This window comes from Culex pipiens, chromosome 2, assembly GCF_016801865.2.
Source record: "Culex pipiens pallens isolate TS chromosome 2, TS_CPP_V2, whole genome shotgun sequence".
NCBI classification, from domain to species: Eukaryota; Metazoa; Arthropoda; class Insecta; order Diptera; family Culicidae; genus Culex; species Culex pipiens.
Genome location: NC_068938.1, coordinates 22,483,084 through 22,499,887, shown reverse-complemented (window position 1 = coordinate 22,499,887; position 16,804 = coordinate 22,483,084). Strand labels below are relative to the sequence as shown.

The 16,804-nt window shown below is 33.3% G+C and overlaps 1 protein-coding gene and 1 non-coding gene across 11 annotated transcripts in view; both read right to left on the bottom strand.

Annotated features, from left to right (window-relative positions):
- LOC120421141 (aryl hydrocarbon receptor nuclear translocator homolog) overlaps positions 1–16,804 on the bottom strand; it is a 320,639-nt gene that overhangs the window by 13,087 nt on the left and 290,748 nt on the right. For all 10 annotated transcript variants that reach the window (XM_039584331.2, XM_039584330.2, XM_039584329.2 and 7 more), the window contains exon 5: positions 1,840–1,943. In XM_039584331.2, coding sequence (XP_039440265.1) covers positions 1,840–1,943 — 104 coding nt within the window. The remainder of the gene's footprint in view (positions 1–1,839; positions 1,944–16,804) is intronic.
- Positions 6,052–6,123, bottom strand: Trnat-cgu (transfer RNA threonine (anticodon CGU)). Its single transcript has one exon. It is a non-coding gene; the product is annotated as a tRNA-Thr (tRNA).

Here is a 16,804-nt window from a genome sequence, read left to right as displayed (position 1 = left end):
CGTACTCAGAATTCATAAAAAAATGTATTTTTCATCGAAAAAAACACCAAAAAAGTTTAAAAAATTCTCCCATTTTCCGTTACTTGACTGTAAAAAAATTTGGAACATGTCATTTTATGGGAAATTTAATGTACTTTTCAAATCTACATTGACCCAGAAGGGTAATTTTTTCACTTAGAACAAAATTTTTCATTTTAAAATTTCATAATTTTTCTAACTTCACAGGTTTATTTTTAAGAGTGTAATAATGTTCTACAAAGTTGTAGAGCAGACAATTACAAAAAAAAAAATATATAAACATAAGGGGATTGCTAAGAAACATCACGAGTTATCGCGATTTAGAGAGAATTACCCTATATCATTACTCGATTGCAAATCTTTTGCCCAAACATTATTTAAAAAAAAAAGTTTTTTAAGATCGCAAGATTTTTTTTTTCTTAATAATCCTAAACCGCAACTTTTCACAGACAACAAGGCGATTATAAAATACTTTGACAAGAAATTTTTAACCATGTTATAAAGTTGTTATCAAGTTTTCTTTCCATAAAATAATGTATTCAAAATTTGAAAAAAAAAAACAAAAAAATATAATTGGTAAATATTGGTTAAAAACATCAAAAATTATATCAGAAAGAGCCAAAAAAAGAAGGATTTTAAACGCGAGAATTTAAAGTTAATTTTGTTGTGAATTAATTTATTAAAAATTTATTAATATTAATTTTATAAAAACAACAAATATATTCAAAAATCAATTTCATGATATGGTTTTAAAATCAGTCATCGAATGCAAATGATCATGATGAAAAAGAATAAATAGATAAGTGTAGAATTCATTTTTTAAAATCCAATTTCATAATTTTCAACAGCCATATTTATAAAAAAATATCTAAATGCAAGGTAAACAAAATGAAATGCATTAAACGGATTTCATTAACTCATTTTTATATATTTTTTGTAACAAACAAATACTTTAATTTTTTTTCATATGTTTCATTTTCAAAAAGAAATTTCAAATTTCAATTGAAAAAAATGAATAGCTTTAAAGGGACCATCCATAAACCACGTGGACACTTTAGGGGGGGGGGTATGGCGATTGTCCACGACCCACACAAATAAGATTTTTTTTGTATGGACCATAGTCCTCGAAGGGGGGGGGGGGGGGGGGTAACAGATTCCCAAAAAAGTGTCCACGTGGTTTATGGATGGTCCCAAATAAAAAAATCCAAAAAAAAATCTGTGTGTGATTTTAAAACAAGCGAATTCAAAAGTACTAAAAATCGAAAATTTAGTGTTCAAGATGTTAAACATTTAAAATTTACAGTTGAACGAACTGAATTTACAGGTGAATCAAAATAAAAGATTTACATAATTACAAACTGGATGTACAAATTGATTTATTTACGAAAAAACAATACCTTCATATAGAAAAAAAATGCAAATCATCGAATGCAAAAGAAATTTAAAAAATACAAATATACAGTTTTGCCCAAATCGGGAAAAGTAAATTCTAAAGAAAAAACTAGTAATATTTGAGTGAGAACCATCAATAGTTAACCCTTCATAACCACTAGTGTGGTTTTAGGGAATATTAAGAAATCGTAAAATGATTTACAATAAATGTTATTATTTGCTTTGAATATAATTATATTCTGAGTAACAACTAAATAATTTCTGTTTTGAAAGTTTTACGAGACCAAAAACATCAAATTAAATTTTAGTGTTGCCAAAATCGAGAATGTTTGAAGAAAGTGTTGTCAAAAACGGAATCGCTTTGTAATTAAATTACATTTAATTAACTTAAAAAAACACAAAAAACCTTTAACGACCAAAAATACTCACCACAAACAGAAATCCATCTGCGGCTTCCAGAATCAGGTGCTTCAGCTCCTGATCGGTAAGAAACGAAGGCTTGTAGGATCCATCGGTATTGGTATTTCCGGTTCCTGAAAAAAGAGAAAGAAAGAGAAAAAAATGCTCAATGAATTGTATTCATAATAAAATTTTGTTCACGAAAGCAATCTTCGTATTGTTTCGTCTCAATTAGCGATTATCCACCGTGTTTCGATTGACTTTTGATGTGACCACAATAACAATAAAAAAAGAAAACCCTCTTTGAATTACCCCCAACAATGGCGGTTCATTGTGTTGTGTGTTTGCCTTTTTTCTCCTGTCGATAAAGTTGACGAATTTATCCTCACGCGGCGCATAACGGACACACAAACATCACGACCACACCGAAATTGACACACAGTCATTATTTCATTCACAGAGGAGGTTTGTCAGTTGGTTGACGATTGAGCAGTCGTGGGAATCAAAGAGCAACTTCGAATTTGTGCGTCGTCATTTTGGTTAACGTATTGTTTGGGAACTTATTGAAACGCGAGTGTGTTTGATGATTAAGTTTATTAAAACAGGTTTTATATTAAGTCACTTGGATTACCCCAGAAGTGACTAATTTTGTTTGCTTTGTGATAAGTCAATAATGAGGTGACGAAGGTGAGAACAGAGTCCGCAAAGCGTCGTGCAGAAGTCATCAAATAAATCTCTTACTACTGTGTTGTATTGCTTACAGTAGTGGGTACTCAGAACCATAAAGTTCGTGAAGTCCGCTCACTTTATCAGTTACCTTGTAATCTACGGTACAACCACGTGCCACAGCTGCCTCCGAGAGTTGTCATAAGCTGCATTCTAAATTGTTCTACTTTTTTAAACACACAAATATTTGAACTCCGCAATAAACCAACCCTTGTCGTTGGGTGGCCAGCGATCAATACAAGATAAACAAAAAATCATGTTTTAGAGCTCGCCCAACCATTAGCGAAAAGAGTTTATCGTTGTAAAAATGGACGCGACTTGTTATTGTGTTTTAGTTTATATTATTTTTTTCGTCCCCTGCTGTGTAATTATGCAGATAAAGTGTGCACCCTTTGGCGGGGGGTGACTAGTTGTCCCAGCTAGGTCGAGAGTATGTATTAAAAATTTACAATAAATCGCCATTTGACTGTTTGGTTTAGAGGGGATTGTTTGAACAGTCGGTTCTGATATCGTCTATTATTGTTTTTTTTTCTTTTTTTTTTTCATTTATTTCGTTGTTTAAGCATTACATGTGTGAAGTTCCTATCCTACGCTGAGATGTGAACTACCTTTCAACAGGTGATTAATTCAAGTTTGGGAACAGAGTTTGCGGGTGCTTAAGTAATCAAGTAAATCTGCTGATGGAAAAAAGTTACAAAATAACCTTCCAGCTCAGTTTTTTATTTATTTAATTGTTACAACCACGACATATACATTTTTTTACTTCAAAATCTGGTTAACATTAACTTCAATATAAGGTCATCGCAAATTTTATTTTAAGTTAAAAATAAACAAGAGCAAAAAATATCAAAACTTATTTTTCTTATTTAAAAAGACTAGTAAAAACGATTATAAACCAATTATGCAATTTTAATCATATGAAGAACGTTGTAGAGTTTTTTTGAAGACCCAATAAACATGTGAAACACAATGGCTATTAAAAAAAACGCCAGATTTATTTTATTACAAATTTCGAATCGAGGGACCACAGATCGGACCAGACGTAAAAGTTTAGGCAAGAAATATCTCCATAAATTAATTGGTATTCTGTAAAGTGATCAAAGCAGCATAAGTGTAATGAAGTAATTTGTGATAATTTTTGTTTCTATATTTAGAAAATGAGGCATTAAATTGAAATTAAGCTGTTTTATTTTCTTTATATTTTTGGATTTTTACGAAACTTTGTCAATTGAAGTCAATTTGCATTATAAGTTTTTCTATACAAGTCTTCATGAAATTTTGGGGACTGATCATATAAAAAGGGGTTTGTAAACGCAGTAAAAAAATATGTAAATTTGGAAGGTGTAATAATTATTGGAAGGTTGAACCTCTTTTTTGATGTAATTTTACCTCAATTTAGACTGAAAAAGCGAAATTACAACAGAAAAGTGGTAAAATTACACATTTTCAGAGGTAAAATTACACATTTTTTCTGGCATAAAAGATCCAGATGTTATATTACCATGATTTTTTTTAGCTGTGAATGTAAAAAAAAATATGTGAGAAGCGATTTTTTGAACAAAAATAGGTGCAAGGAAAAAAACTCTCATTTCATTTGTTTAATTTTCTATGACTAAAAGTTGAATTCCCAAAATGAGTATTTTTTTCAATTTTCGAAAAAAATTGTTTGAGGGAACTAAAAAGACATCGTTTGAGTGAAAAGTGCGGGATTGTGCAAAATCTGGTTTAGGACATGATTTAAAACAATATTTTTTTTGACAGAAAACATATTTAAAAAAACATTATTTAAAGCAAAATTCAATTTGCAATCGAAAAGTATTTTAATTTTTTTGGATTAAAAATTCCGTTTTCAAGTCATAGTTACTTCTAGGTATAGATTTTTAGTTTTAAGTATTTTTTCAGTTAAAAAATAATTCTTGAAAGAAAAAAACTCTTGGAAAAATAGTTTTGAACAGCTGAAAAAATTTCTTTTATTTTCTCTCTGGAACTTTGAAAATCGGGTAATTAGTTTCTGAGCCTCACAAAGAATTTTAATTAACAGTCAAGTTACTAAGCCCCGTTTTAAGGTTACATGGATTTTCAACAAGCTGTAACTTGGTGAAAATTACATGAAATATCAATTTCATATATACCATTGGATTCGAAAATTAAAAGTTGCGGGTTTTTGTTCCCTAAAACATATCGTATTTTGGGAAATTGAGTTTTTGTGAAAAAAAGTTGAAATATATTTTTTATATTTTTTTCAACAACACCTACAACTTTTCCGAAGCCACCAAATTGATCAGAAAATTCACTCAAAAGTTACAAATGTTTGAATATATACGTACCATTTTTGTATGGACAGCTGGGTGAACCAAATACACAAAATAGCTTCTTTGGTCATAGGAAAGGTTCCCTTAAAGTTTGAGCCAAATAAAAAAAATACAAATAAAATCCATTTCCGGTTTTGTAGAGAATTGCTCAGTTTATCAATTTATAAATTTATCAATTTATCAATGTATCAATGTATCAATGTATCAATGTATCAATTTATAAATTTATCAATTTATCAATTTATCAATTTATCAATTCATCAATTCATCAATTCATCAATTTATCAATTTATCAACTTATCAATTTATCAATTTATCAATTTATAAATTAATCAATTAATCAATTTATCAATTTATCAATTTATCAATTTATCAATTTATCAATTTATCAATTTATCAATTTATCAATTTATCAATTTGTCAATTTATCAATTTATCAATTTATCAATTTATCAATTTATCAATTTATCAATTTATCAATTTATCAATTTATCAATTTATCAATTTATCAATTTATCAATTTATCAATTTATCAATTTATCAATTTATCAATTTATCAATTTATCAATTTATCAATTTATCAATTTATCAATTTATCAATTTATCAATTTATCAATTTATCAATTTATCAATTTATCAATTTATCAATTTATCAATTTATCAATTTATCAATTTATCAATTTATCAATTTATCAATTTATCAATTTATCAATTTATCAATTTATCAATTTATCAATTTATCAATTTATTTTTCATTAATTTGTTTTATTTTTTATTTTTATTTTTTATTCAAATTATTTTTCTGGCATAGTTGCCTGACTGTTAATGAAAATAAATTTATCTAAGTGTCATTTAATTAGCGTGTTATTTCTAAAATTTAAAATTTTAAACTTTTTCTTATCACTGCAATATAAATAACTCAAAATTTCTTCTGAAATATGAAATGAGGGAAATATTGTAGTTTTGGACCCTTTCAAAAATAAAGCTTGATTTTATAAATTAAAAAAAAATATGAAGAGATCACAAAATTTGACAAAAATTTCAATATTTAACATTGAAAATTGGATTGATCGTTTCCGAGATATCAGGAATTGAAAACCATAAAAAATGGGCAGTTCAGGGTTAAACAATAAAAACAAACATATACGTTTTGGTAAACCTGGTAATGAGCAAAAATCGACAAAGCAAAAACTAATAATATATCTGCCTCCTGTGAGGATTGAACTCACGACCGCTGGTTTACGAGACCAGCGCTCTACCACTGAGCTAAAGAGGCACTTGTACACGATGGTGACTAAATAAAAGTTTGGATTGGCTGTCCCTACCGGTTCCATGCGACGAGAGTTGTAGCAACGAACGTTGTGCTGAATTTTTGGTCAAAGACAAAGAACGCCTTATCATTTGATTAGAACAATGCATAGTTTTGTCAGTACAAATTCTACTAGCAGTGGTAATCATGTTATAATCGAAAGAAATTTAAATATTTTATACTTCAAGCAAGCTTAATTGATCGCTTTACGAAATTGAACAGCAGGACAAAAGTCGTGTCCAACATCGGGTACAGATCTGTTATCAATCTTTGACCACCTGGATATCCATGACATCATTCTGCTTCAATACTTAGATTCTAGCTGGAATAAACCAATCAGATTTTTTTTCCTAGACCAATACCGTATTGAAGACCACGTTCTGGACGATATTGTACAACTGAACCAAGTCTGTCTCGCTTTTTGCGTTCCTCAAGTCCGCCATCATCGACACATGTCGGTGGCCAAGTGCCACCAAGTGGTGCCAATTTAGTCGCTTGACTTATACATGGGTAGCGGTACTGCACAGCAGATTCCTCGGCCACGGATGGTTAGAGCAGGGACACTTCATTTATCGCCTTTGGGCCATTTCCAGTGGTTGTCTTCACGTTGAGTTCACGCTCAGAGATTTCCTTCTGCCAACGACACACTGCTGCTGGCTGGCTGGCTGGCTGACTGTTATGTTTATTTTTTATTATTATTTTTATATTGTTATGCAAATTAAAGTTGAAGAAATGCTAAACGTCGTTTACTTTTACAACTTGTTGTCGTCGTCGTATCTGCTCGTGTAAACCTCCAAGAAGAACTGGAGCAAAACTTAATTTTCCCATGAAGAGGCGCAATATCGTCGAAAAGTGAAGAAGAAGGAAAAAAAGCACATTCCATAATAATCGATCGGAACATATCGAATTGGAATTCGCTTTTAAAGTGTCACTTTCAGTGTGCGATTTCGTTATGCTCTGATGACACTCTCGCTTGCTTGCTTGCGAAGTGAAGAGGAGATAGATGTGCGAGATATTGGCTGATGGCCAGGCAACAACAAGTGCGTCGAGATCCTTGTACACCAACCAGGAGGGAGGAGGATGGGAGGGGAGGCCACCCAATAGGAATTGTAAATGTGGCGGAAAATGGCAAACCATAACAGTAAAGCCATTATTTAATGGTGGAAAATTATCGTTTAGCGCAGGGGAGGTACGTTGCTCGCGAGAGGCAGTTTCAGGCTTAAAGATGAGATTCTTGAGATTGGAGGATGCTGTGTGCATGTGATTAAACGTTTAAGAGATTTTGAAGTATTTTTTAATTTCAGAAAATCATGAATGTTTAATTTTTTTTTACAAAAAAAAATCAAGGAAAAATAGTCATTAGTTGGAATAACAATTTTTATTTGTTATAATTTATATCAATTTTGAAAAATAGAGCTGGAATATCTATCAATAAGCATATTTTTAATCATTTTTCAAATAATTTTAAGATTGTATTTATTTTGGGCAAGAAACTCAGACGTGAGGAAGATTCACACAAACCATTAGTAGAATAAATAAAGTTTTGCTAAACAGTTTGTGTAAATCAAATAGATTTTTTTCTCGGAATCCTAAAGCACTTGCCTCAACTTGATTTTCCCATCGAATCCAATCTAAAGGTGTCCCAATTATCTATGTGTGTTTGTCGTATAATTGAAACACCAAACCCTTCCCATTCCGAGGCGAAAAAATCATGCACACAATACGAGCATAAATAAAGATGTCAGCATTCTGTAATTAACAATATAATAGAGATTTCGATACATGACAGGAATTTCTAAGCAAATATACACAAATACCCTGAACCCAGCCCCCAGCCGATAGTAATAACAATAATCACACCAGCCGTAGCAATCCCATCGATGGCCTCACAGAAATCATCAATGTTGGATGAATGTAGAGACCCTAAAAAGGGAGACTGGTCTAAGTTTGCCAAATCGATCTGGCAACGTATGTTTTAAGCTTGGCAACACTGATAAGTTTTGCTGGGCGTTAAGGCAAATGCTTGTTTGGATACGTCAAACTTGTGTCTGTTTGGGTACGTCAAATTCACTTCGACCAGTCTCCTTATTTAGGATCTCTAGGATGAATGGGGGTGGGGGGAGGTTAAACAGGGCTGGTGTTTGGAATAGTTTCACTTGCCATGCCGTGTACGGCATCAGATTGTATGCGCGCACACAAATAATAATAATAACAACAATAACAATACAGCTCACTAGCACCCCCCCTGTAGTCAGAGTAGCAGCAGCAGTTTAGCAGCAGTGACTAATAAATAATTTTAATAAAGCAAAAGCGTCACCCCATCTTCATGGCACCACCCCGCTCCAACCCCCCCTGTTGGGAGTTGGCACTCGGTTGTCGTCGAGCGCTCCCTGCACAATAATACCAGTAATAATGGCAATAAGCCATAAATAATCAATGTATCAATATGTATATTAGCCCGGTATATTGTTTCCAGTAGATCGTATCATCGTCTCGGAGTCTATTATACGCTGTTCGGGGTGGCAAAAGCTTTACAGCAGCTCGACCGAAGGTAGGATTTTGCCAGGAGAGCAAAATTACTTGGAGAAGAAGCAGAACGCGCGTCAAGTGCGCGAACTGTAGTGGAAACCGGGCGGCGAACTTTCGCGGCTGCGCCGCACGAAAATCCCCGCTTCCAGCTCAACTGTCGGATAAACCTTCCCGAAAACAACAAATGAGCTGCCAAAAAGATAAAAAATATTATTCATAAACCACGCACCGTGCCTCCGCGTTGACAAGTAAATAAAACGTTTTGTAATTTTATTTCACTTTTTATTATCTTCGCCCAGAAGCCACTTCTGAACCCGCGCGCTTCTGGATAGTTGTTTTCCGGAGCCTCAGTTTCAGCCCGCGAGAGCAACATTTTTATTATTTATGATAATTTGAAAATTATTCAAAAAAATAAACCCAAGAAAACGCAGCCAAAGACAACCAACGTTGCTTTCTTCGCGCGCCGAATGTCCCTCGCCTGTTTATTTTTGATAAACTCCAGAATACAAAACGACGAGCGAGCGCAACAATTCTTGCAGAGGCTTGTGCCCACCGAAAAGCGATCATCTCGGCGCGGCCAACATCTCCATATCTTTATTTCTTATTCAACCACTTGGCTTGTGGTAGCGAACCCAACTCGGTAGCCCAAGAACAACCCGTGCCCGTGCGCGCCCCTTCCAGATATCAGATTTTGATTAATATTTAAATAATTTCAACATCTTGTGTTTTTGCTTCTGCGGTTTTGCGGTTTCGCGCGCCAGGCGGCATTTTGTGGGCATTGCTAATCTTCGGAGGGGAATCGGAACTAAAGTGCAAACCCCAAAAGAAAAAAAAAAGCCAAGACCAAGGAGTCCGAACTTGGGGTCCCGAGAACATGGCAGTGTAGTTATTTTTGGAATGCTTGTTTACATGGTGGAAAATGTTAATATCTGCCGATAAATCGCGCAGCATCGGAGGGATATTAACCCTTTTTGATTTGCTATCGGATATTTATTAGCAGGGGCGAGCATTTGTTTCGGTGTGGACAGGAATTCTGCCTGTTGGATCGAATATCCGAATGTAAGATGTCTGAAGATGAGTATAAATTATCTGTATCTTCTACAAAGTATATGTGTGTTTGCTGGCATGCATTCCTGATTTAGATTCATTAAACAAATGTTTAAATTCAATGTGTTTTGTTTTTTGCTTTAAAAGTTATCTAAAAAATCATTTTTTTACTAATCTATTGCTTTAAAATTGTATTCTCTGTTTTCAGTCATTTACTTTTTTCAATGTCTGTGATAAATAATCAATTATTACAATTACTTTTAAAAATTATTTCAATAACAAAATTTCTAAAAATGGTTCGAAGAACATTAAACAAAAAAAGTGTGTGTTTTTTAAGGACAAGCTATTTTAGTTTTTTCGTTACTCGAAGCAGCAAAAGTTAGAATTTTAGCCTTTACTTGAAGTCAAGTTTTTTTTTCTAATATGTGGAAATGCTCTGAAAAAAATGCAAATTGCCCATTTAACCATAATTACAATCCAAGCTTGCTAGATAAAAAGCGTATTTCACCAGAAAGATCTAAAATTATACAAATTTTGATTTTTAAATTGAATTGATAGTAGAAAAGATAAAAGCATTTTTGGACTTAGCACAGAAAACCAAATTCTGCATTTAAATCAGAGAATATTTTATAGCAAAAATTGATACTCGCATAAGTTTATTTGTCGACTTTTTTTTGATTAGCTCTTATAAACATGTGAAAGACAATAGCTTTTAGGACCCTTTTTTTTAAAAAAAAGTCTGGATTTCTAAGTGTTAAAATCAACTCTTTTCAATTTTCTTTGAGGTAAAATTGAGCATCAAAAAACATAACTGCTCCTTTAAATTTTGAAAATCATGAAACTGCTTCAAAATTTTAGATTCAACGGAGCAAAACAAATGTTTAGTTTGTGTAAGTTTAAATTTATGGCCTATCTACAATCACTTAGTTTAGAACATCTAAGTAAAGTAGTTACTTAGGAAAGTACGCAACTTACGGCCGTCATCCACAATCAACTTAGAAATTTTGCTGGGCTGATATACGTTTCTATGCAGTTGTTTGTTTACCTTTGATATTGAAACGTCAACTTACCGTAGATTTTGAAATTTTTCAAACCATACGTCAGTTTCTAATTTGATTACTTTTCCATTGTAGAAGCTCGGCTTCATTTCCATTGATTCAAATTCCTAAGCTAAGTGAAATTTTCTAAGCTAAGTGATTGTAGATAGGCCATTATTGAAAAGTTTCTTTATAAAAAAAACGTTACTTAATCCACCGGAAGGTGGTTGCTGCCTTCCTCCTAAAAGCCTTGCAACCACACACTACGAAAGCTTTGGCTAACGCTTACTTAGTAAAGACACTATACATCTGAGTGCTGCCATCTAGGTATGATAAATTTAATGAACCATTTGAAAGCACTGCAGTGTTTGTGTGCGTGCACTGAGCGTAAAGTTCCGACAGCTATCCGCCGGAGCTTTCAAATTATGTAAATAATGACCCTTTTTAGTATCAACCAAAACAGTTTTTCGAACATATCTTTTAAAATACTGCACCAAGCCGGATGAAATTTAAAAAAGACTTAAAGAACCTGAAGGCAAATCCAAAAACATAGATCCGGACAAAATCGGTCGAGCCAGTTCCGAGAAAAGTGAGTGAGAAAAAAAATTCTACGTCCATCCACACGCACAGACATTTGCTCAGAATTTGATTCTGAGTCGATATGTATACGTAAAGGTATATCTGGGAGGCTTATTTAAAAAGTTCAATTTTTGAGTGATTTTATAGCCTTGCCTCAGTGAGGTGAGGAAGGCAAAATCATTAAAAAAATTTACAGTGGCTGCCAATTTCGAATGAATTTGATGTAAATATACATAATTTATCATGATATCTTTCAGTAGATAATAAATAATGAAATTTAACACGAACATTTTTTTCTGTATATTGCTCTACCGGAGACACAAAATTAGTTAGAAAATCTCTAGAATCAAATTTTATAACATTTACTTAGCAATTTCTATGGCTTATCCTTAAATTTATATGTCTTACACACACAAAAAAAATCTGAATGTTGCATCATTTATGATGTAACACTTTTGCATGTCATTGAACATTTAAAGTTAAATGCAATTTGATGTAAATTTGCTACAAATTATACGTAAAAACATGATTTTACGTGTGATTCAACCGTTTACGTCGAATCTCAAGTTTACATCTACTGAGTTTACATGTGATTCATTTTTTCCGTGTCGAGTAAATTCACATATTTTTTTCTGAGTAGTTTTAGCAAAATCAAAAATAGCCAGAGATTAAAATTCATTTAATTTCAAGAGCAATTTTAAAACTTAATGACTAAATGAAAAAAAAAAAAAAACAATCCATTAATAGTTCTTAACAATTTTTTTAATAACCTTTCTAAAAAATAGACAGCATGTAAAAATTCCTGATTGAATCTTTAAAAAATCCAACTGAACCAATCGATTTCAATTTATTTTAAAAAGTGCTTAAAATTTCATGATTTATAGGATAGTTTAAAAGGTAAATCGTTCAACATCGAAAAAATAACAAAAGCATTTCTAGAATTTATCATCATTCTATGAAAGACTCTAAATTGCTACGTTCCTGTTAAATATCTCCAAAAATCAAGCTGAAAGTCATATTGCTTTAAAAAAGATGTTTTAATAATCTTACGTCTGTTTTTTTTTTTTCAAAATGATATTTTGATATGCATTTAATTTCCAATTGTATACAATTTATATCCAATTTGCCGGGAACCGGTTGGCCTGGGTTCGATCCCAGACGGTCCCGGTGGCATTTTTCGAGACGAGATTTGCCTGATCACGCCTTCCGTCGGACGGGAAGTAAATGTTGGCCCGGACTATCCTAAAAAGGTTAGGTCGTTAGCTCAGTCCAGGTGTAGGAGTCGTCTAAGTTGAACTAACAATCCGAAGGTCGTCAGTTCGAATCCCGGGGTGGATGGAAGCTAAGGTGTAAAAAGAGGTTTGCAATTGCCTCAGCAATCAAGCCTTCGGACACTTAGTTTCGAGTAAGAATCTCGCAATCGAGAACGCCAAGGCAATGCTGTAGAGCGAATAATTTAGATTTAGATTACCAATTTGATAAAACTAAAAAAATGATTTGTTGCATTTTGTGTTAGTCAAAATCTTCTCCAAGCAGCAAGTGTTTTTCTCAAAAATAAAAAGACACCTTTTTCCGAGAACCATACACAGTCAGATCCCATCGCGTCCCATCTCTCACATCTTAATCAAAAATTCTAAGGTGCATTGACACCTCAAGCAGCAGCAGCAGCATTGTCCAACAGAAGCCCCCGACGACGTCAACCTAGGGGCCAACAACACCCCGATGACGGACCCAGAGATAATAACAAAACTCCCGAGATTGAAATAATTTATTTCCTTCCTCTTTTTTATGATTTCTCACCTTTTTTCGAATCCCTTCCTCAGGGGCGCTTTACTCCTACCAGCATCATCCGATGCAGACAATAATGTTTGTCTCTCTATCTCTTTTCTTCTGAGGAAACACTAGAACTCGAGAAAGAGACGAGAGACACTATCGCTTTATCGTTTTTTAATGAAAATTATGTGTCAGATCGTTTTCAGTTTCTCCAATTTCACATCTCCGTTGGTTTTTTTCTTCACTCTTTTCGTTCGTTATTATTGCTCCCAGGAAGCGGGATTTCAACGGTCAGCGATAATGATCTTCATCACCTTTTCACAACCGCTCAATACCACCCGGGCGATGACGAAGTCTGCGGCGGCGGCGAGATTCGAACCGATAACGTGTCGCTTGCGACGCAGACGAATTAATCTAGCGCAAAATTCAGGTAGCGACCAAACGTACCAACATATTGTCGTTTTGCGCGCAGAAAAGTACGCAAAAACGCGTGTAAAAATAAATCATTTCCATTCCATCTTGGCGCGCTTTTGAGCACCGTTGTGAAAGAGGAAAAGAAGAAGACGAGACGAGTGGAAAGTGCGATATTGTTGCGCGCAAGTACGCGACTTGCATGCATTATTTTTGGCGATAAATTGTACTGGTTTATAGTGTGACACACTGCCGCCTACACATACACTGCGCTCTTTGAAGTGTGCGTTTTTCTTTTGTTTTGTGGGACACGTAAATCGGTGATGAGTTCTTCGTGGACATCGAACATAACCTTATTTTTGAGCTTATTTTTATTTGTTTACACAACTTATGTATTCATTGGGTTAAGCGCGCGAATCCGTTCATTCAATGATCTGGAGAGCATGAAAGGTGGTGGATTGATGTTCTTGTTTCTGAGAAACATAACAATACAGTGCCTACTGTTGCTACTGAAAGCATAAGCATAATATGATTTGTGAGACATGGAATTTGGCTATCCGTTATGCATGTTATTACTTGGAAAATTATGAATGTCTTTTCAAAGACATAACAACTAGCTGATCAACAGTGACCAAATAACAATGACAGCGAACGGTCTAGAGTAAAACGGCTTCGAATTTGTTTGAGAGGATGATGGTAATTGCGAGAGCATTTATGACCTCGCAGGGTATTTAAACCATCAGTGGACCCCCTAGTAGAGACGAAGCACATTTTTCACAAATTTTCTATATTTTAAGCACTTTTCATAACCCTTCACCCAAAGGAAAAATATATCGCAAAATCTGCTACAGTGGATTTGCTGCAGAAAATGTCACATTTTATAACATTTTTTGCAGCAAGCCCGTAGATCATTTTTGCCCGCGTGTAAACATTTCAGCGATCTGCAGTTCTCACCAACACATATAATGCTGGCCCGTCCCCGAGCAACACTTAAAAGAGAAGAATATGTTGGTGCTCTTTCACTCACATTTCATCAAGCGTCTATGGCGCGGTGGTAGCGTGTTGGATCAATAACCAAGAAGTTGGTGGTTCAATCCTCGTTCTGTTAAGGGTTTTTTTTTGTGTAATTCAACCAAAAAGCCGTCGGTAATGTCGATAATTGTCGGTAACGGGCAAAAATGTCATACCCCTACATCGCAAAAAATGCATGAGGACAGTTTTCATGCAGATTCTGATATACTTTCATGCCGCCATGCATCAAAATCATGCGACCGCCGTTTGCGTGTTTGTACAAAACAATGGAATCTAAAGTCTTTTGAACAATTTTGACTATTTGTTTCATCAGTTTTTTGTTTTTGAGCTGAAAAATAGCCATTTAAAAAAAAGGTTTTTTTTTGCCTGTTTGCCTGTAGTGGACCCGGGTCCATATTTCGATTGTGGACCTGGGTCCACTATAGGCGAATTGTTATTTTTATACCAAATTTCACCGATATTTGATGTTTTGATGCATGGTGTAGGTCTAATGATAGATATAATGAATAAAAGATGGATTTTGCTCACTTTTCATCATAAACAAATATGTTTTGTTAACCAATTTGGATTTAAACAACAACAAAAAAACCTAACAGACATTTAAACACATTTATTTCCGAAAAAGATCATAGAAAACGTTTTGAAAACCACTGTTAACATAAAAATAATTTAAAAAGGTAATTTTGAAGCAAATTTTTCCATATTAATTACATAAATGGTTGACCGAAACTAAACAGTAGATTTGTTTACAGTTGCTGATAAAACCACGCTTGTTTATTTTTCAAATTTCAAACATCAATTTTGATGTTTCGGTTGAGTCCAATTAAGTATAGTTGTGATATAATTAATCAATTCTTACATGAACAAATCCCGATCGTTTGATACCCATATTGTAAAAACTGATATTTTGAGTATTTTTTTTCCAAAATAACGTTGTTTTGTGAAAATTTTGAGTGTTTTCATAATATGTTGCTATTACATTTAAAAAATATAGGAAAAATTTTCGATCATTTGATACCCATATTGTAAAAAAACAGAAATGTTGAGTATTTTTTCGAAAATTTGTAGTTTTGTGAAATTTTTTACTATTTTCAAAAATTGTTGTTATTAAATTCAAAATGTATGAAAAAATCCTGATCGTTTGAAACCATATTGAAATTTTGAGTATTTTTTCTAAAATACGTAGTTTTGTGAAAATTTTAAGTGTTTTCAAAAAATGTTTTTAATGCATTTTAAATGTATGAAAAAATCCCGATCATTTGATACCCATATTGTAAAAACAGATTTTTTTTTTCAAAAATATGTAGTTTTGTGAAAATTTTTAGTGTTTTTAAAAAAAAAATGGATTTACATTCGAAATGTATGAAAAAAATCCAATCATTTGATACCCATATTGCAATAACAATAATTTAGAGTTTTTTTTCGAGAAACATTGCATTTCCAAAATACAGAAAAAATACGTATTTTTGTGAAAATTTTCATGAAATTATAATTTTAATGGATAGCTGACATCATCCCGATTCCAAAACACTATAATTTTTTTAAATATTTTTACATGATTTTTCATACGTTTAAGGTGAAGCCGTTGATCATTTTCGAAGAAAATTGATCATCACTATAAAATATTCTGTATTAAATTCAATTTAACGAATTTCAGCACCAAAAGGAATCAGCGTGTGCCGGTTGTTGCCTTCTTGAAGCCACTAAAAGAATTTTTGATCTAAATCAATTGTGCTTCAAAATTTATATAATTTTGTGGCACAGTCATTGACGTCCTAGTTGGCAATCATAGATTAATGATGATTTCCATTACTATACAAGGAATGGGATGATCGTTACCAAAAGGAAACAGCATGGGTAGGGCACTATTCTAAACAACTTGTTGAAGGAATTTTGTCAAAATATTGAAAGTGACGCAAAATTTATATCTTTCAACAAAAAATCATGACAATGATGGAAGTCTTCACGTTAAAGCCAATGTCTCCCATATAGCCAAAATCCCATAAGTTCTGTGCTTCAGTTAAGCACTGGGCCGTGCTTAACCGAGGCAGCTGTACGAATCAAAACCGGGGCAGTGCAAAACCGAGGCGTGCAAAACCGGGGCATGACTGTATTTATGCTAATAATTGCAAAAATATACAATAAGGTTTATTACAACAAGCGTTTATTGTATGTTTAAGAGTAAAAGGTTAAATTACCAGGGGTCCACTTTTGAAAAAGTTTGGATTTTCGTTGTCCTC